This window comes from Pseudorca crassidens, chromosome 2 (genome assembly GCF_039906515.1).
Source record: "Pseudorca crassidens isolate mPseCra1 chromosome 2, mPseCra1.hap1, whole genome shotgun sequence".
Lineage (NCBI taxonomy): Eukaryota > Metazoa > Chordata > Mammalia > Artiodactyla > Delphinidae > Pseudorca > Pseudorca crassidens.
This window is the reverse complement of record NC_090297.1, coordinates 126,364,254-126,386,251: the sequence shown is the minus strand read 5'-3', so window position 1 is coordinate 126,386,251 and position 21,998 is coordinate 126,364,254. Positions and strand designations below refer to the sequence as shown.

The 21,998-nt window shown below is 45.4% G+C and overlaps 1 protein-coding gene and 1 long non-coding RNA gene across 3 annotated transcripts in view; one reads left to right on the top strand and one right to left on the bottom strand.

Moving 5' to 3' along the window:
• PRRX1 (paired related homeobox 1) overlaps window positions 1-20,270 on the bottom strand; it is a 74,893-nt gene extending 54,623 nt beyond the window's left edge. The window contains exon 1 of one of the 2 annotated variants that reach the window (XM_067728616.1): window positions 18,667-20,270. In XM_067728616.1, the coding sequence (XP_067584717.1) occupies window positions 18,667-18,907 (241 nt within the window). In that variant the 5' untranslated portion in view covers window positions 18,908-20,270. The remainder of the gene's footprint in view (window positions 1-18,666) is intronic. The other variant, XM_067728617.1, reaches the window with a different exon arrangement.
• Window positions 20,192-21,296, top strand: LOC137219684 (uncharacterized). Its single transcript, XR_010941205.1, has 3 exons — window positions 20,192-20,809; window positions 20,929-21,020; window positions 21,154-21,296. It is a non-coding gene; the product is annotated as an uncharacterized lncRNA (long non-coding RNA).
• Window positions 21,297-21,998: the final 702 nt, after the last annotated feature.

Below are 21,998 nucleotides of genomic sequence, written 5' to 3'. Positions count from 1 at the left end.
GCGTACAGCAAAAAAAAAAAAAAAAAAAGTAAAAAAAAAAACAGCCCTGCCTGGGTTTCCCTGGTGGCGCAGTGGTTGAGAGTCCGCCTGCCAATGCAGGGGACGCGGGTTTGTGCCCTGGTCCGGGAAGATCCCACATGCAGCGGAGCGGCTGGGCCCTTGAGCCATGGCCGCTGGGCCTGCGCGTCCGGAGCCTGCGCATCCGGAGCCTGTGCTCCGCAATGGGAGACGCCACAACGGTGAGAGGCCCGCGTACCGCAAAAAAAAAAAAAAAAAAAAAAGTTTGTACCTGTCATAGGGCCTTTGCACTTGCTGTTTACTCCCACTGCCTGAGAGGCTCTTTATTCTCATCTCCTCATGGTTAGCTCCTTCCTTTCATTATATCCTTGCTCGTATAATCCTGTTCATTTCCTTTATAGGACTTAGCATCATGTGTAATTGAATCATTTATCTAGTTGTTCGTTTATGTACAGGTTTATCACCTTTCTTTCCCAGGAGAATGTAAGGTTTATGAGAAGAAACAATTTGTCTTTTTCACTGCTTCATCCCCAAAACCTAGAATAGTGACTGGTACACAGCAGGTACTCAAAACATAGTTGTCAAACATGAGGAAATGAGTGAGAGGAACAGAAAAGACAATGGAATGGGAGTCTGTTCCACAATCATGACAGACTTAAACTTAGGCCTCCAACTTTGTTTCATCAGCAAATCTCAGAAGATGGGGCCTTGGGCTGCCCGGGGTTTATTGAGTGTTGGTCCAGATGATGAAAATTCAGTATATCATTTCCCATTAAACTACTGTCTGTGTGTTTATCACTGGGAACTAAGAAAGAAGAGGGGTGAGCAGGAAGGATGATTGAGGCACCAAAACCTCAGTCGCATTCTTAAAGAAACCGGGCAAAGAGACCACACCATAAATGACATGAGAGCACCAGGAGAGAAGGGCTGAATTCATACATTGGTGGTCAGAGGGTAAGTGCTAAAGAAGGCTGCTAGAGATAAAATTCATCCAGTTCTAAACTTTTCCCAGCACTGGTCTATACCAGTAAAGAGGGAAAGACAGCCCTTTCCTCCTTACTATTGAGCCCCTGAGACAATTCCTTCCAGGACACAGCCCTCTGGATGCCTCCATCATCACTACTGTTCATCTATATCATACTTTTACTCGTCTGTTGGAGGCTTCCTGGGACCCTAATCACCACTTATAACATTGCATCTGGAAAAATGAATTTCCAATTCCAAACAACCAAATCAGACTGACTCTTTCAAATAAAACCCTATTCTTTGCTATAAAAAAAATCATTTCCATAGCAGGAAAGAATATAACCAGAAATTTTGGACCTGTCATTTTGTTTCAATATTTTAATCCAGTATTTAATCCAGTATTAGACCTGACACAATTGAAAAGATGTGTACCCCTCGTGAGATAAGGTAAAGAAGATCCATATATACCCTGATTTAATCTTCAATGGACTTGTAAAAACTATACCGATATGCTTTCTATTTGAGAGAATTATAGCTCAGAGGGGCTGGGTGGCATGTTCAAGGTCAGAGCCATGATCAAAATCAAGTCCTTATCTTGAGGAAAGCTCTCTGGCTCTCCTAATCTCTTCTCTGGTACTATCTTCAGCTCACCCTTTCAGTCAAGTTCACTGAGCCCTGTAATTAACCTCAACTTTGCTGCTTGACTGTCATTGAAGTATCCAGTGACACGAGGGGTTTTCTTTGCAAAACTATAATTTTCTAAAGGACTATTTGCATTTTTTAACTTGTAAGCCCAGTGAACAGTCCAGTACCCCAGTTACAGGAGTCCTGTGTTCCACGGACTAAACGTCACAGAAAAGCCATTCAACTCAATCATCTTCTTCCACTTTTCTAGCCACTGGAGGATAAGTGATAGGATAACAGAATATGGGTTACCAGAGGTGTCAAGACAGGTTCTGGTTTTGTCAGGATTAACTTTGAGGCTTTAGGCAAGTTGCTCTGCCCCTTCTGAGTCTCAAAACCCTATTTGTAAAGTGGGCATGACAATATCTACCACTCAGCATTATTGTGAAAATTTAAACAGTATTAAGTAGTATAAATCACCCAGCACAGTACCTGGTCATGATGAGTGCTCAATAAATCCTAATTTCTTTCCCTTAGCTCCCTTCCTCCATTGAAAGATCCAAAGACATTAGATAAGTGGTAGCATCTCTGAGCCGCAGGGCCAAACACAGAGAAATATAGAGACTAATCCAAATTCCCTTTGCTAACTCAAGAACCTTCTTTGTTATATCATTGATACATTTAACATTCTTTTGGGTTAATAGGAATAGAAACACATTTTACAGTTACATCATAGAAGTTAATATCACATAGAGGATTATCTTTCTATGGAAGCATTATGCTTGCTACTTAGAAAACTGTATTTAAACCAGGAAGCCCAGCTGTCTTTGGTAACTGTTCAGCCCAAAGAAAAACTCATTGAGAAGGTGAGTCAGCAGGGCTAACTTTCAGGACAATCACAACCAAGGCCAGCATCTGCAAGACCTGAAATATGGGATGTTATGACACTGGGTGAATTACTTCTTACGTACTTAATTATGCAACAAGATTTGCAGGAGCACAACCACATAGTTCCCCTGAGTATACTGCCAATATGCTCCACAAATGATTAAATATAAAATAAACAACAGCTAACTGTAAATTATGAAGTTGTAATTCCACTAAGGGGGTGCCAGTGATGTCATAAACCACTAGAGCAAAGTTTAGGTCACCAAAGGATCCCAGATGAGCTTAGAGGCCTGTAACTCAGCAGTGGTCTCTGCTGCAGATATGACTCCAGGAAAGCCTTTCCCCTTGTTTTTTGCCCCTTCTCATCTCTGCAAAGGTCCTCCTTTCTTGTTCTCTTCCTCTGAGCTTTCTAAAATCACACTAACCCTGACTTTCTAAATGCAGTTCCTTTTTAACTGAATGGTCTGTCATTTAAGAGGCTATCCACATCTCCTCCACACTCTTTGAACGGCAAGCTATGAATTAGATATACTTCAGTAGAAAAAAGCTAAGCCTGATATTTAGCAGAAAAATCCATTTAGGGCAAAAGCCCTGGAACACACCTTAAAAGGAGATATTTGAGATGTAACTTTAGTATGTGCCAAGCTAATGTATGTGCCCACTAATGGAATAAATTTGTCTCTAAACATGGCAAACTTGGAAAAGTTATGTTGAAATTTCAAAATACAACCTTCCCACAGTCAATGTCTGAAAAAAGGGTAAATTAAAACTTGGCTTTCTCAGACCATGTAGAAGATAAGTACACAAAATTGCATAAATATTAGAAAAACTGTACTTTATCAACCATCAGAAAGGAAGGACTTTGTAAAAAAAAAAAGATACAAAATACTGAACTATAACTTTCTAAATGTGGCATGCTTTCATCTGAAAACTTACTTAAAACTAAAGTGAAATTGCAAATATTAGTATCTGTGTGATAGATTGCCCCTTCTTTAACTTTTTTCTTCTAGAAGAAGAGCTGAGATAACAATCACTGAAAATTTATCATAGGAATTTTACAACCCCCAATAATTGCCTCAAACTGTTTTTCTTTGTTTTATGTGAAGCGTTTAAAACAGTGCCAGGCACCTAGTGAGTGCTTTATGTGTGCTCTTTTTATCTCCCACTTTGTTCATGCATTCATTTATTTAATAAATGCTTTTTATTAAGCCATCTACAACATGAAAAGCACCATGATAAGCACTCTGAAGTTAGAAAATACTTGCCTCTCTGCCCTTGTCTTCAAAACTTTATACACCTGGTTGAAAAGATAAGATTGACACTTAGGGAGAGTTAAATAACAATGGAACACATAAAACACAGTGGATGTCACAAAGAAACATCATTCAACACCAATTACTATGAGAGAAAGTGGTGTACGTCAGTGTTTTCAAACTTTGCGGTATATAAAAATCATCCAGGATATTTAGAATGCACATGATTGGTAGATTCTGATTCACTGGGTGTGGGTGGGGCCTTGGAATCTGCATTTTAAGGTTCTTCTTTCTGATGCATGCGGGTGAGTTAGGGATCACACTTTAAGATACACAGGATTAGATTGCAAGTGCATTAGAGAAAGAATCCGATTACCTGTTATTTCCCTTTATCCTTTTTCTCTAAATCATTAGAAATGAACTGCACATGGGAGAGACATATATAGGAGAAAGAAAGGAAGAATATAAGGACCAAAGCATAATTTTCCTGGATGAGGAAGGACTCCATGCTCCCTAAAGGAAAGCAGTAACCCAGTTATCTACACCCCCAATTAGAGACTACATAACACTGTAAAGCACACAAAGCATTTTTAACAAACACACAAACACTTTTCCATATGTCGGAACTGATATTCCCAACAAAGCTGTGCTCCTAATCTCTGACTAATACCCACTGAGCGTGTTTAAGAGATGATCTGCCTCTCATCTATCATGTGCAGAAGGTACATGGTACCCTGCTTCTCTAGACGGCTAGCACACGTCTTGCAATAAACCGTCTTCAAAGTGCCTCACCCACAGTGACCCATTTTCTCCACATGCACCACAAGCATTAGCCATGCTGTTCTATTACAGAAAAATGCCAGGAAGATTTCATCGTTAATTGCTTGGCAAAAAATAAATAGAGTCCTGGATGCTTCATGATATAGAAATGCAGTCTGTATGTCTTCCAGGTTCATCAGATTTCAAAGCCATACATATGAAAGCAGGTCACATATCAAACTGAGAACAGAATGTTTATCTTACTCAACTGGTTAGGAAATCTAAGTTGGCAAAAGAATGGCAACTTTATATATAATCACATTTAACTTAGTATTATTCATGTACAAAAAAATTAAGTAAACCCCACAGAAATCTCAGAGGAGTGGTATGACAGTGCTATGTTAGAGATATTATACTACAGAGAAAATTTAACGTGATTGGTCTCCTGGAAACTTACTGGCTGTGTCAGGTCTGGGATGAGAAGTCTTGACAGCTGGTAGCCTAAGCATATGTCATATATTCTCCATTCAATTCAGTGTCTAACTTGGGAATGGGTGTTTGTCTGCTTCAGTCACGATAAAGTCTTCAGTGATGGATGAAGCACGTGGAAATATGAAAGGTTGGTCCCATCTCAAAGTTTAAAAAGATGTGCAATACTGTTTCATGCTAAAGAAGGGGAGGGTGGCCTGAAAGAGGTGACCGTAGTCAGGAACATCTAAGCCAGACTCCTGGCTCTGCCAGGAACTTATGGTGTGGTCTTAGGAGTGTCACTAAAAATCCTAAGGCATCAGCTCTGAACTGTTGATCAAAAACGGATGTCTCCCTAGTCACTCGGTAAGTGACATGCTGTAAGACTGTGACTTTGGAGGATGGGAATATTCCTAATTTCAGTGACATTAAATGACCTCCAGCATGGATTGGGAAACCGTATTGAATACATAACTGAGCCTGAACTTGTCGGAGAGGTCGTAGAATTAGAGAACAGGGAAAGGGCAAGCATTCAGGGTCTTTGTTTACATCATCTCATCATTCCAAACAATAAACCTGTGTGATAGATATTAATGTGTCAGGTTTTTAGATGAGAAAATCAAGACCCAGAGACGTGTCTAAAGTCAACCAGTAAGTAAATTGCAGACCCATCATTTAACATGGATTTGTCTAAAAACAAAGTAAAATGCTTTGAACCTCCTAGTGCCCCTAAATCTAAATTAAGTATTCTTGCTTTTGAGAATTGGATATAAATGTATTGAAATACATTCTTGTTTTTTATCTTTATTTGATAACTTAATTTAGAAAAGCCTTCATTTGATTCCTTATGGTATACTAATGTACATAAATTTAGCCCTTTATTTCTCAAATATTTTCACAAATGCAATGTCTTTTTGGCCTGCTACATTCCCATGAGGAAGATGGGCAGTTTATAATGAAGTTATATGCCCAGTTTATAACGAAGAATAAGAACCAGAGGAATTAAAAGAGATTTGTGCAGCACGGCAGTGTGTCATGAAGTGGCATGCTGGGGTCCCTCTTCCTAACTCAGTGTTGTTTCTCTAGATAATAATGTATCTAAAAGAATCTGATTGACATCAAAGGTGGTGGGATACAATGAAAAAAATTAAAATGGGATCAGGAGAGATTCCTGATCAAGATTCAAGTCACTCAACAGTAGCTCACTAAAATTCTCCAAGCCACAGTTTTCTTATCTGTAAAACAAAAATAATTATGCTACCCCTACCTACTTCTTAGAACTGCCTTTATAAAACATAATAGCACTGGCACATGTTCTTAGAGTTTGTGAAGCAGTTTCATATTTTATCTCACTTTATCATTCCTATTATTAATGTTATTAATCCTTTAAGACAAGTAAGGCATCAATTTATACAAGTAATAAGGGAAAAGAATTAAGCAAACCAGCAGCCTGAGTATATTAATTCAGTTTAAACAATTGTACTTTTAAGGCTTTACCCAAGCACAGCTGGAATTTCCTGGCTGTGCAAGGTAGCCCTGAATCTTCAAACACACACACACACAAAAGAAAAATCGAAAACAGTGCAGACAACAGATATTCTCATCACCCTGAGAAAGGAGAATGTTAGGGTAAAGGAAAAAAAGATATAAATTTAAATAACACTTCATATATTCTGAGTAAAAAATGATCACGCACGGAAAAATCTCTTCTTCCCTGAGGGAAGCTAGAACAGACGCGTAACAGTCAAACGTGCAGTGATATTATTTTCTTCTTCTCTTGTCAAAAGGGATTCAGCCTTTGAAATATATGTAGTGAAACTGCAGATTTCAGTTTCGTGATTAATGAACCAAATTACATTTTATTTCTTAAATGTGTTAAGGATTCATCCTGTGTTCTTCCCTCGAACTTGAGGATTAGAGCAGCTGAACAGCACATCTGGTTATAGGCAAAGAGCTCTCTGGGTGGTTCTCCTTCTTTTCTCCTTTAAAACTAGGCAATGTGGGAAACTGCAGAAACTTTTATTAGGGAAGAGTGATTTTTAATCCTCAAAAACGATGATTACTCTCCCTGTTCCCCCTTTTTCATGAGAAAGAGAAAGATTAATTATTAGCTATATCTAATTTATAATTTTAAAATTTTGTTCTGCATGATGTTATATCATTTGTTAATACTTTCCCTAAAGAAAATATTTGCATTCATCAGGCAAATGTTTCAACATCATTTTGCCTGGGAATGATTTTTACATAGACTTCATAATAACAATTTATATTTTCTCTGCAATTATCACTTGAAATAAGGGCTGGGGGACTGCAGACTTTCATATCTGGATAAATGCATTGTCTTTGATTTTTCTAAGTGCTTCTTCTTCTGCCAAAAAACACTACCGTGTCCTGGAATGTGTTGCTATCCAACCTGATCATCATTCTACAGGGTACAGAGAAATATATATCATTTTCCTCCTCTTTTTTCTACAAAAGCATGTATGAGTCTTAAAATATTTAATAAAAGAAAATTCAAGATCCAGGGATCTACAATAATAGAAAAATTTCAGTCCCTTAAGATATTTTCTTCCCAACTTGCTTTGTGGCACTTTTCTTACTAAATCATGTAAAAATGATTTTTTTTGAGCAGTAGCTCTCCAACTGTGGTCTTGGAATGTCCTTTAGGTATTATGCAGGCTTTTCCAATTTCAAAAGGAGACATGTGCTCATGTCTAGGGAAGGTTCCCAGCTAGAACAAGCAGAAAAGAAAAAGAAACTGTTTACTCTGAAGGTCTTTACTGCTGGAAATGTACCCACTGGAACTTGAGAACGCTGGGAAATAACTGTGATGTCACAGCTCTCATCATTCTTGGAGAACTTTTGTTTGTTGTTTGTGCGTTTGTTTAACTTTTCTGACGAGAGCAAGTGGGTTCAACATGTGTGTGTTTTCTTAATTTGGGGGAAACACAGTCTTTGAAAAATTAAGAAAAATCAGCCATCAAGAATGTTGTACATGGGTTTGCCTGGTGGCACAGTGGTTAAGAATCTGCCTACCAATGCAGGGGACACAGGTACGAACCCTGGTCCGGGAAGATCCCAAATGCCGCAGAGCAACTAAGTCCGTGTGCCACAACTACTGAGTTTGCGCTCTAGAGCCCGCGAGCCACAACTACTGAGCCCATGCGTCGCAACTACTGAAGCCCACGCTCCACAAGAGAAGCCACCTCAATGAGAAGCCTGCACACTGCAACGAAGAGTAGCCCCCGCTCGCCTCAACTAGAGAAAGCCCGTGCACAGCAAAGAAGACCCAACGCAGCCAAAAATAAAAATAAATAAATTTATATTAAAAAAGAATATTAATACAAACATTGTGTAAAAAATAAAAAAGAAATACATTAACATCTAACTGTTACCTGTGTCTACCTCAGGGTGGTGAAATTTAGTTGACTTTCCCATTTAAACTTTTTAATGCAAAATAATACATTCTCTAAAATAAGCATGTATTGCACTTTGGTATTACTCATATTTTAAAAATTACTTGCATTAGAGATTGCATAAACAGAAGAATCATACAATACCTCCCTAAAATTATCTATTTGATTTATTTGCTTACTACAACTGTGGAATAAACCCTGCCCAAAAAAAGTCTCTAATCTTAAGAAAATTCTCAAGGTAAATTAACAATTTAAAATATTTAGAAAAGAATTAAGCAGTACTTGTAGAGGAACTGATTATTTCTACAGTAAGCATTGAGAAAAGGGATTTGCTTGGTCTAAAAGAAGCAGACAAAGAAGATGTCACAAGGAGGTGATGGAAGCAGAACCTTGAAAGGTAGCATGGGTAGGTTTGTAAAAAAGAGGCATGGAGCAAGGACATTTCAGATCAGAATCAAAGAAGCAGAAAAGAGACTAGAGCACACGTACTAGCTTAACTGGCATACTAGGGAAAAGCAGGGGAATGGTTCGAATCAGCATTTGTGTGTGAATGAGCAGGTTGCTGGGGCAGAGATAAAAATACAGATTGTAGGGCTTCCCTGGTGGCGCAGTGGTTGAGAGTCCGCCTGCCAACGCAGGGGACACGGGTTCGTGCCCCGGTCCGGGAAGATCCCACATGCCGCAGAGCGGCTGGGCCTGTGAGCCATGGCCGCTGAGCCTGCGCGTCCGGAGCCTGTGCTCCGCAACGGGAGAGGCCACAACAGTGAGAGGCCCACGTACCGAAAAAAAAAAAAAATATATATATATATATATATAGATATAGATATAGTAAAGAGTGATTTTAAAAAAAGAACAGGACAAAAATTTGGTCTTCAGATAGAAAAGAATGAAAAGCAATTGTGAATTCTAAAGAAGAGGAGAGCCATGATTTTTTAAAAAATATATTTGTAAAAAATGCACTAGCATTCACTCATTCATGCAACCAATATTCTTTGAAGATCTATTATATCCACTCTGCCATCATGTACACATAGAGGAGGACAAGCATGGATGCAGACAGACCCATTTAGTTAGGAGGCTGGCTTAGCAGTGCAGGTGAGGTATTGTAAAGATTTAAAAAGGAGATGAATTCAAGGGATTTTAGAAGGTAAAATTGTTGGGATTTGGAGTTGGATTGGACAGAGGCATAAAGGAAGGAGTCAAGGATGAGTCTGAAGTTTCTGAGTGTTGCACCCACATGTTTTGATACAGGAAAATAGAAAAAGTTATGAGAGGATCAGACTGGGAAAAGGAGCTCATTAGTGCCATGTTTAGGTTGTTTTTGAGGTTGAAGCATTTTGTGCTGTTCAAATGGAAATGTCCAATAGGTAGATGCATATATAGATCTGCAGCTCCAAGGGGGGGAGCCTTGAAGCTATATCCTGGGAGTCATTAGTATACAGATGGTTACTAAAATGGTGAGCCTAGAGGAGATCTCCAAGGCAAAGGGTTTAGAGTGGGAAGAGGAGGGGAGGGGGCCTAGTACTTATGCTAGGTTAGAAAGGGGATCCACTAAACTTAGGGAGCTCATTCTATCACTTAATAAGCATTTACTGAGCACAGACAACAGTCTGGCACCTGTTCCAGTGGTATGTGACTGCTGTAATCCAGACCAGTATTTAGGGAAGTAGCACTGGTAGAAAATGGAAAGAAAAGTCACAATGTACATAATCATTTAGTGTCACCTCCCAGTTTGGATTAATGGTGATGTATGTCAATGTCCAGGTATAAAGATTTAGATTCAATGCCTGTTCCCACTAGAACTTTCAACTTCATATATTTATGAGTTACTTGGAAAAGAAGCAGAATAGTAACCAGTTTCCCAAACCTCAATCCCCAAGAAGTCTCTAACTGGCTATTATAAAATGAATCATCAGAGAGGACAAATACATGAAAATACCTAGTACATTACATATTTTGTTCAAAAGCCCTCTCCTTTTCTGAGGATTCTAGAACAGCATTTAAGAGGCTTCTGTGGCCTCTAGCATCAGTTTTCTCCACAGCAGACAGATCTTGGACAGCCAGTTGGGGCACAGGGAATGAATGCAAAGAAGAAAAGGATGGTGGACAAGCTCAGGAGGCCGGGGCACTGACTCCCTATCACTCAACAGACCCAAGCCAATTCTACCGAGACCTTTGCAGACTACCATGAATTTGTGTGGATAAATACAACGGAAACTTGAGAAAACATGTTCTCTGTATATATCTGAAGTGCTGGCTAGGCCTTTCACTTTGCCCATAGTCAAGCTGATTGAACTTAGCATATCCTGGCTCAAAAATTGATTGAGTTGAGCCCCTTGGCCTTTAAGTTGTATATCTCAATCGTCTTTGAATAGATTTGGCCTCCGCATGTATATTCAGAGTACTGGAAGAGTACCCATCTGTTGTTATGCTTATTTATAACTACACCACCTTCCAGCACTGTGAGGTCCTTTAAAATATAATGACATACTGATGATGAGAAATTAAGTGAATGGGGTGAATGTTCTCTCAGACAAACGTTTGAGGGAAAGCAATTTCCCTTCCAGTTCTGGCCTCATGCTTCTGTTTCTAGTGAACGCCCAAGCTCAAGATTATCTTGGAAGGTGTGTATAAACTACCATCGAAGCTACGAAGACAAAATATTCATTCTGTCAGTTTGTTGTTCCCAGCATTGCCTTATCCTGTTGACCCTCCAATGTCAGGGTGAGAAACAGACCAAGAGAGAAGTAGAAGATCCCAAGTTGTACAAGGGTGTATCCTCATCTGTCCTGTAAGTCTCTTGAAACTCTTGCCCAAAAGGGAGGACCAGTGGAGGCCAGGAGTCAGATTCAGGGGTTGGAAATGGTTGTGAGTGCCCAAGCTGCAGGCACATAAAAGACGGCGGGGGCAGCTACCGTTCTTCCTTTGAGGGGAAGAGGCTTACCCTAACCCTAGGGCCTAACTCTAAGGTGGCCAATGTTCTGCCCTATCCAAGGACTTCAGGTACTGAGGGTTTCTGTGGCAGTTTTGCAGCATCTCACTACTACTGCCAGCTCTCCGTCTCTCAGAACTGCCCCTCTTTCTTTAAATACTTGGAGTTCATCTACAGAAATGTCTCACCCACCTCCACAGGGACAAACATTCTCCTTCCCACTGGAACCGAGGCATCAGCCCTAGCACCCACCTATCCAGGGTCATCTAGTCCCACTCTTCTCCTGTCCCTTCCTGCTAACCCTGGAATACTGACCACCCTCGTTTCAAAATAGAGGAAGGCACAAAGCCTACCAGCTGTTACCATGTTTCCGTTAAAACTTATGTGTAGCATATATTTACGCAGGCCCCGCAGTGACTTCACGCTATTGATATTTCCCATCTTTTGCTACTTGTGTAGAGGGGTCTTCCAGCACATCTCTCTCTCCTGCGGGAGTCCAAGGGTTTTTGAAGGCCGGGGTTAAGTTCCAGCCCCGACCTGGGAGGAATGCGCCCCCTTTCGGCGAGAGAGAGCAAGGAGAGGCGCGTCTGGTAAGGCTCGCGAGTGCGTTCCACCTCGCCGAGCGCTGCGCCCCAGTGCCCCTGGAACTGGGAGGAAAAGGGCGGAGGTGGGGTGGCGGTTTTCGCATCTTCGTCCCGGCCGGCAGAGATGGAGAACATTAAAATCTAAGATACTGTGTCTTTATTTTACAAGTTAAAATTCTTCACTGAATTACTGAATTAATTCTCCCTCGCCCCACGTCTTCCGCCCCTCTTCCCCCAAATAGATGAGCGTCGAAGAGAGCCTGTGGTTCTGGCCGGGTGCGACCGCCATTCCTGCAAGAGAGTTTCGGTGAAGTCTCTCCTCATGCGGCAGTTAAGAGCATTTCCAATCGCTTGCAAATAACTCCTTGAAAGCAGACAAAATAGGAACCAGAGGACCTGTCCTTGTTCTTTCTCATAACTCGGGCCTTGGGGATTCAAATTAATACACATTTTTCAAATGCATTCCTCATTTGGAGCTGAGTCTGGGGAAATCAATAATGGCAAAAATGAGGACCAAAGTTCTTGGGAATTAGAGCTCCCTCATTACGTGGTGCAGCAAAGCGACTAGGCTATCCAGTGCCCGAGAACTGCATTCTGGTCCTAACTCAGACCTATATAAATTCCTGTATTTGAGAACTCCGGGAACAGCAGAATCCTTGATTCTAGTTGTACTCAGACTCCTCTGAGAAGTCACTTGTGTTTGTGATTGATTTGTTCTGACGTGTTTTCTTTATTTTCTTTCATAAAATTTCCCTAACCCTCCACCATTTGTGCCTTTGTTCCCCTCCCCTCCCCTAAAGTGGCTTGCCCCTGTAATCGGCTTCCCAGATATTTTTTTCACCAAGAAAAGTGCTTCCAGGACAAGTGAAATGTAGTGATTTTTCTTTTTTGTCTTAAACCTAAAATTGATAGGCCATAATTCTCTGTACGACTACTTCCCTGAGGCTGCCTCACTAAATTAGACAAATGACAATGCCAAGAATCTACTAATATCCAGACCACGGTGGAGGTTCCTTACTCAAAAACGTACGTGTGTTTGGAAAACAAACCCACTGACCCTGAAACACCGATGACTGTCCCTCCTCAGACGTCTCAGCAATGTTTCTCCGCATTTACTGATTTAATAACAAACAACATTTCGAGAAAAGGAGTTCGTGGCAGTTTGTTGATATTATTATTACTTTTTGAGGTGGTTGGTTTTTAACTGAGTGTTGTTAGCCTGCTCACCAAACTATTGGATTTTACAAGAATCCAAATTCTTGTGGATAAATAATAATGCTGTTGACATATGCATCTTCTTTGAATTGTCGAACAGGGAGTTAAAAGTGTACCAAAACTATGAGTGGCATTCGCCCCGCTTCAAATTAAAACCCAGAATTCGACAAAGAGCTTCCAATCGGATTACAATGGCGCGCAATCACAGGTAGTTCTGTAAATGTTTGGACACGAAGTGGCAACAGGGAGTTGGCCCCTTATCCACCCTCAGGGGGACAAAAGAAAAAAAGAAAAAAGGAAGCCTTATATCCTTTTCTACAAATACACTCCCCCGATTCCTAAAAATTGTACTTCTTATGGCTTTTGCTGACTCCATCTCTCCTAAAGGGTAAAAAATAAATATATATTCTCAGAGCCATTGAAAGTCCGCACCGCCAGGAGCGAGAGGAACGCGGGGTTCGCCGCGCACGCACAGGCGCGCACGGATTTGCAACTTCCTCGTACCCGCGTCCCTGGCGCCCCCGCGAAGGAGAGGGGTTCTCCAGGAGGTGGAGGTCTGATTTGACTGTCGGCCCTGCTGAAGGAGGGAGCAGGTAAACAGGATATGGGAGAGGAACTGTAAAAGAAACACATCTTTTAAAAGAAAATTCAAATGGGTCTAGGGATCCTCATCGTTGAAAATCTATAGATGTTATTTAAAACTGAAAAAGGTTCCCGGAGGTGTCTGCTGACCAGAGCGGCTTCAAAATTCGGATCTGAGCTGATCTGAGCCAGTGGAATAGGAAGATCTCCTTGGCTCTGAAATTGCTGGGGTTTTTTCGCAGGGGGCTGGAGGGGGGTGACATCTTGTTGGTTTGGAGATGATTTATTTACTCGTGTTGTAAAATCTAAAATGACGCCCCTGGGAAGACGAAGGAACTGCAGGGACCCGAGTGACCTACTGCTCCCCGTCTGACGCCCCTACGCTCTGACCTGAGCTTGCCCGGGGAAGGTTAAGGTCGCCGAGCAAAAATGCAGGTTTGCGCGACGCCCAAGGTGCGGGAAAGGCGCTCCGGAGTCTTGGGCAGGGCCTCCTCAGTGAAGTGAACGGTGGAGCCAGTGACTCACTGTCTTCTAGACCTGGGGGATCTGGAGCCCCAGGGAGTATTGGCAGCCGGGGCCTCGGACTTTAGAGGCTCCCCTCCCCGAAGCTTCAAACTCCAAGCGCCCTTCGCTCCAAAGCGGGAGGGAGTCACTAGGCGGTCAATTTCTCCGAAACGGTAAGAGGAGGCCATTAAGCCCCTTGCTTCTGCATGTAAGGTAAACAGGATTCTCAACCTCTTTTCTGGACTTGACATTCAACCTTGGGGACTCAGTGACCTCCCTTGATCCTGGATTTCACTGCCTCCTCTAAAGAGAAAAAAATTCCAGGCTACGCTTAAAGCGGTATATTTCGTTCGCTCACTCCCCTGAATTGAGATAACTGAGGCCCAAATTCAGAGTGGCGGCACCGGCTCCAGGGCCCCAGGGTGGTGCCGCATAGGAAAATTTCTTGGCGCTGTAGGTGTTGCAAATATTGAGACTCCAGTGGAATTGATGTTCCGATGTGAATTCCAAGCAGGGAGCGCCCTGGAGAACGGTCCCGCTCTCCTGGGCGTTTCTCTGGCCTAGAAGAGTCGGCAGAGATGGGCCCCCGGGAATGTGGCAGGCGCATTGGGCGGGTGATTCCTTCGCGCCGCGTTTACACCTCTCCCTTTGTGACAAATCGATTTCCCCGCGCCGCTGTTCTGCATTTGCATCCCGCCGTGGCCCGCGGTCCAGCTGCGCCCGGTGCACACTTAGAACAGCCTTGTGAATGTGTGCTAGTGTGCACGCGTGTCTAATTGACTTTCCGTCTACCTTTTTATGACTACATGTGTTTCCAACGAAAGGTCTTATTAGGACAATCTGGTTTCACTAATTTAGAGGTTGGGAACGTGGAAGGCAGGCGCTTTTTTTTTTTTTTTAAGAGTTTGCAGAAGTTCAGATTAAGAAATGACAGCGGGATGCACCGTCCTCCTAGAAGTAGGTCTGCCTATTTTTATGACCTGTTTCTCTTTCCTCTCCCTGACTACCCCTGTTCTACCACCACCCCCTTCTCACTCCACACTCCCCCATTAGCCACTGGATTTCTAACCGTGTTAAAGAACCGTTTCTTTAAACACTTAAGATATTTGAACCGAGAAGTTTGAGAAATTTACTAGGCTGGGAGTATCAGTAAAAGGAGAAAGAAATCCTTCAACAGAGAGGAAAGTGAAGTGAATAAAAAAGGGGGGGACAGAATTGTGGTGTGGAGTGCAGGAGATCAGCGGGAAGCCTTCACTTTGGACAGTACGTGGCTCCTCTTTGCTAAGATGGGTCCAGTTTGTAATTCAGAAAAATTTGCAGTATTAATCATCTAACATTGCAAGTGTAAGTAGAGTCTGTTTTACTTATTTCAGCTGAACAGAAAATTTAGGAAGGACCTGTTTCTATATAGCTCTAACAGGAAAAGGTGTCTTTTAAATGTTCCTCATCTCTGCAAAGGAGATTATGATTTCTCACTCTGGAGCAGACTCCCAGCAGGCTGCTCAAAGCGCCTGACTCTCCGTGCCCTCCTCTGTGTCTTGCAGCTGGCAGCCTAGCTCTAACACCCTGCCTGGAGACTCCTCTCTTCTCTGATTCACAGTCTGACCCTCACTGTCCACAGTGGACTGGAGGCCCAGCAGGGCTCCACTGGTCCTGACTTCTAGGTAGCTCATGACAGGTTCCTTGGCATCTCCTGGTTGGGGCCCAAGACTAAGGACAAAGGTCCTCCTGGACACTTGCTATCACTCAACTTACCAAACCCTCTTATTCTCATCCCAGAGATGGGGAAGGAGGTTGAGGAAACATTGCTTCTAAAAGCAACTACTATTTGTTAGGATAGGCCCTGGTCATCTCCAGAAAGCAAGGCCTCTGGCGTGTGTGTGGGGGGGGGGGGGGTTGGGTGTGTGTGTTTTCCCGGCTACTTTCTCAGCCCCAGGTGTCTGTCCATCAGCTCATTCCCATCACCTCGCTCTGCATTCTGCGACCTCCCTCTGGAACTGTTTGTCTACCATTCTTCCTCAAACACCCTCTCCCCCAGAATCTGTTTCCTTTCTGGGGTCACTCCCCACTAGGCCTCCTTACTACTAGAAACTCTGTGATGTGCTCAAGTATCAAGCAGGCAGGTTCCCACAGGTGTCATCCCTTTCCCTCAGGACAAACGGTCCCCAACTCTGCCTGCTGCCCTTTGCCTGTCCCCAACCATCCCGCGGTTGTCACGTGCTCAACGCAGCCTTAGCTGCGCCAGGCCTGGGTCTTGAAAGAGCCATCCCTGGGCTGCCTCCCCACCACTGTGGCCTCGCCTCAGCTTGGGGGTGCTTCCCAGCTGGCCTCCTCAGCCCAGTCTTGCTCTGTACCCACTAGAAGGCCACCATGAACTCGAACTCCCCTCTCTTTGTGTCCACTTAAAGTCAAACGACAGGAAACGTCAGCATCTCTCCAGCCCTGGCCTGCGTGGGCCCTGGGCTTGCTGCGGCCACTGACCCTGGGCCTGCTTTACACAGCCCTCCGCTTGCTTTTGGGGCAAAGCAGCCCTGGCTGATCTCCCTTGCCGCACCCTGATTTTCTATACAGCAGTTTCTTCACAACGTTCTTTTCTGTTGTGGCTCCAGCCTTCAGTTCTCCGAATAGTGACAAACGTTGTGATTAATAATTAGCCACGGCAAAACAAAAAAACGGCGGAATTTGCAGAATTAGTGAAGCTGGGTAATAGGCACATGGAAATTCGTAATACTATTCGCCCTACTCTTTGTATGTTTAAATATTCCCTAGTAAAGTGTTTTCAAATAATATTATTTTGCAGTGCATTTTCTTGAGCTACAAGTGCCTACGCCTTCGGTGGTTGAGTCATGCTGCCTGGCTGTGCTGGGCCTGAGCAGCTCCCCAGAAAGCTCCCCAGAAACCAGTAACCTCAACAAGGAGGCCTCTGCACCTAGGCATTATCCGGGACTTGGGGACACGGGGTCTTCACTCCTCAGAGTTGCCCAGTTTTTCCCTAGTGTCAGGCAAGGTCAGACTCCCCATCACCCTCTGCCTCTGCGCGTCGTAGGGTGGATCGGCCCCAGTTTGCTTTTGGCTAAAAAACTATAAGGGAGCCCAGGCCTGGACCAAGGATGCAGGGCGAACAGCAGGCAGCCTGCGGTAGAGATGGGCTCTCCCTGCGGCCTGTTTCAGCTTGGCCCTCCCACCATTTTTCACAGGCCTTGCTTCCAGCTGTTTCTAAGTCCCGTTTGCTTTGCTATCTGTTTTCTGAGAATCTGACCTTGGCACTGTTTTTGGAAAAGCACAGAATTCCAGTGGACCCCCTGGTTCCACAGGCTCCAGGTTCCAAGACGAAACAGCAGTCAGCAAATAATGGCATGGAAAGGGATCAGCCTCATTTAAAACCTTCCAGCCAAGTTCTGACTCTAACAACCTTGTTTAGGAAATATCCAACCCCATGTCACCTGTGATGAGCCAGGTGACAGGTCTGTTATAGACTCCAGGACGTATGGATACACTTGGAGTCACGTTTTTTGAGGTACAGCTAATAACGCGAGGTGAGATTTCCTTGGGGGCACGATACCAATCAGGTAGGTTGCGGAAGGGAGATTATACATGGACTTTTCTGGAAATTTTGGGGCCAGTAGGGAGAGCTCCTTCAATGCGACACAGTGCTCCGCGCTTCCCCAGCGCATCTCTCCCGTGCGGGCTCATGCGGGGCGGCAGCTCGGGTTTCACCCCTAAAGGACACTACCTTTGCTTCGCCTGAGTCTTCCCGTGTCATTCAGGCCTTTCATTCTACCGGGAGTCTCAAACCCTTATGCAGGTGTCCGCAACAGCCGGGGACAGAGAGTGGCTCCGGGGACAGAGAGCGGATCCGGCTTTCTAGCCGGGCGCTCCGGCGCCGCCTCTTCGGCACACTCGGCCTTCGGAGCCCGCGCGCGGTGCCCAGCCAGAGCAGCGCGGGTCTAGCTCGATTTACGCGGTGCCCTCTGCCACCTCTGTCCCGTCTGCCCTCCAACTCGCTTACGCCACCCGGAAGAAGCCCTCCGAACTCGACTCAGCATCTTTAACCCAATGCTTTCCCAAACAGGGCGGGCTCCCCGAATTTGCACCGCTCTGGGACCCTTTTCCAGCCCAGCCCCGTCGCCCCGCAAGCGGGAAGATCTGGCAGCGCACTCGTTCGGGACGGAGAGGCAGCGCAGTCGGCTTCGGCGAGAGTCTGCGGCGGGCAGAGTCCCTGACCCCAATCGCAGGGCCTCCCTCCAGCGTCCGCCCTGGCTCCGTCCTCCGCGGAGCGCTCCTTTTCTCATCCTTTTCCCTCTGTCTGTGACCGGCCATTCCTCCGGCCACTGCCACCAACCCCTCCTGGTTCCTGACTTTCTCCCCCTGGCCCCAGGCGGGCTCCAGCCGCCCAGCCCGGACCCCCGCCCTCGACCCGGGACACACACCCCCGCGGGCATGCGCCCCTCACTCACTGTCCTGTTGCGGGGTGTCGCTGCCGCTGGTGAGTCCCGGCGACTCCAGTAGGCTCCGGCCGGCCTCGCCCACGCTCTCGTCCGCCTGCGCCGCCACCATGTCCCCGGCTTCCTCCAGGTCTAGCAGGTGACTAACGGAGAAGTTCTTTTTCGCCTGCAGGCTGTCGAGGTTGCCCGGGCTGTCCAAGCGGCCGCCCAGCGCCGGTTGCCGCTCCAGAACGTGCCCGTAGCTGGAGGTCATGGTCTCCCCCTCCGATCCCACCCACCCCCCTCTTCCCGCTCGAATCAACACCAAACGCTGTGGGCGCGAGGGGGGAGAGGAGAAGAGTGGGGAAGAGAGGGGGGGAGTGGAGAGAGAGAGAGAGAGAGAGAGAGAAAGAGAGAGAGAGAGAAGGAGGGGAAGAACAAAAAAAAAGTGGAAGGAGGGCGGGGGACCCCCTTGTGTAGAGCAGAGCGTTCTGCACCAGCAGCCTTCGACAGCCTCGGTTGCCTTCCTGAGGCCAAGTCCGGCGGGGTCCAAAGAGATAATCCACACCAAAAAATAAAATTAAAAGTCACCCTATGTTCAAGTCAGGAGAAAAAAATCCCTTCCAGCTCTCCAAAAGCGTCCACGCGCACACACTAAAAATAATAATAAGGGGGAGAGAGGAAAGGGGAGGCCAGCAGGGCGGGGGAGTTAGGCAAACAGAAGAACAGAGAAGAAGGGGTGGGAGAGAAGAATCAAAGTGGTTTTTTTTTTTTAAGGTTAAAAAAGTTATTCCCAGGCAAGAGTTCAAGCACCAACAGAAGAAGGCTTGTTCCAGCTTTAAAACATCTTCAAGAAAACGTGTTCCCCCTCTCTGCACTCCTGTGGATTCTCAGGAGTGACTAAAGTTTCAGGAGGAGAGGGTGATGTCTTGCAGATGTATTGGAGAGCAGGATTCTCACTTTACTTTTCGTAAGGAAAAAAAAAAAAAGGGCTCCAAGAGTCCGAAGGAGGGTGGTAGTGGGTTTCCCCGTTCCCTTCTCCCTCTCCCCCTCTTCTTGCTGAGCTCCTTTTTCCTTCTCAGTTGGATCAAGAAGCTCTCTGGCACTTCAAAAGGCACAAACTGGCATGCAGAGGAGGCTTTGTAGGGAATACAAGAAAATTGGAGACCCCTGGGAGGGCAGATCTCGACTTAATAGGAGCCTGTAATTACGTGGCAAAGCCTTTGTGTGGTGCCTGACGTTTTACAGACCCCTTTTCTCCATCACAATCTCCTTCTTCCTCCTTTCCCTCGGACCAAAAAAACAGTCTGATTAAGAAAACCCCCTTTGCCAACTTCTGAGCAAGAGAGAAGGAGAGAGGGAGGGAGCGAGAGAGGGAGAGAGGGAGGAGGGGGAGAAAAGGGAGGGAAAAGAAAGAGCGAGAGCCCCTTCAGATTTTTTAAGTAAAGGTCTAATTATCATTCCCCTGCAATAGTATCACGGGGAGAAAAGACAAACTGAAACCCATAGTCACTTCAAACGGGCTGATTATTTTGCTTCGGCATTAACTCCTCCAGATTTGTTTAAGATCCTGTTGGAAAATCTCATTTGCATGTTTTGATAACAGCTGCGGGGAAACTTGTTGGAAAAAATCCACAACTATCTCAATCAAATTTTCTTCTCCCTCTGCCTTTTTTTTTTTTTTTTTTTTTTACGTTTCCTGCTGTTCTAACAATTTTTGGGTGGTGGGGCTGGAAGAGCGTCTGAGAACAAGGGAGACAGCAAGCATATTAATGCTGCATTTGGCCCTGTAGAGGCAGCCTATTAAATAATGTAATAAAATGACAGGAGTGATCATAATGGAAGGCTCTCCCACGCTTCCTCCGTGGACTGAAGGCAGGTTGGGGCAGATCTAGAAGGCAATGAATCGATTCGAGTCTTTCCGCGCCGCTAGGAATCCCGGGGCCAGGCAGTAGGAAATTTACATATTTATTTAGCTGGAAGAAAGGACTCTAGGAGTTTGTCATAATTGCTCCCCTTCCCCCCACGCTGGCCAATTTCGTAACCTCTTTGGTGCGGCCAAGGTCGCGTCCCCAGGCTACGACGCTAAGCCGAGAGGGTCGCGCTGCCCAGATGCGGAGGAAGCAGGGGCACTCCTAGAGCCAGCTGCGGGCGGAGGCTCCAGCGGAGGTTCAGGGTACAGTCCGGCTGCCCTGGGGGTGGAGGAGGGAGGAAGGACGGAGAGGGGTGGACGAACCCCCATCTAAGTCTACGGATAATGCTTTGTCGTTCTAATGCTGAGCCCTAACTTGACAGAGGACAGAGAGGTGCTGAGCGATTTTTTCATGACCTGTTGGAATTTGGTACAGCTTTAATAGTCTCATTAGAAATGAGTTACTATATGACTAGTAAGTAAAATATTAAGTGTTTATTTGTGGCGTTTTATGTTCGTTAAACACACACACACATACACACATATTCCCTCACTCCCTTGATTACTAAACTTTTTTTTTTTCTTTTTTTTCCCTTTTTCTCCTATAGCCCAGAGGCTCGACTGGAGAGAAAGAAGGGTCCGAGTGTGTGTAAATGGTTTCTGGGCTCCAAACGGCCACAGTTAGCCCAGAACTTCCAGCCCTGATCTAGGAAAAGAACATTTGATGCCATCAAAGGGCTGCAGATTGAAACCAGATGTGCTCGCCTCGGTTCTTTCCATGCATTTAATTAAGGAGCCGGGATGGAGGAGACTTTTTCATCATTAGCCCACCCACTCCCTCCCTCCTCTTTCCATCCCTTCGCCCTCCCCCGCGGCCCGCTCGCACCCGGACCGCGAGCCCCAGAGCCCAGCCAGCGCCGCGTGGTGCGCAGAGCCCGTCGCTCCGTCTCCCCAGTGGTCGGGGCTCTAAGCAGTAAACATCTGTCCGCGTCTGGGCTGGGGCGAGCTGCGCGGCAGGGCTAGCGGGATGCCGGTGGGAGACGGCCGAGCTCCCAGGTGGGCCCGCCGGAGTGGGAGCGCTGCAGGCGGGTGCCTTGCGCGGAGATTTCCAAAACCGTTGGTTGCGCGCGCCTAAGCCGAGCGCACATGTGTCAGTGCCACCGGCTGGAATGGACGTGACTTAATCGCATAGAGAGGTTTTCAGCCGGCGTCCCGCTGCATGAGCTTAGGTGAAAGGGCTGAGGGGCCGGCCGTTTCTCCCTTCTCTCCACGCCCCGCGAGGCACGGCTGGGAATGTCCCCGCAGCCGAGTCAGCCTCTTCGGATCTTCCCAGAAATGGAGCAGGCCCTAGCCTTTCCCTCCTTCTCCACCCTCATTACACAGTTGTATTTTAATGTTTCTTTTCGTCCTTGATACCAACCGAACTGCCTTTTGTGACAAAGGTCTGGATAAG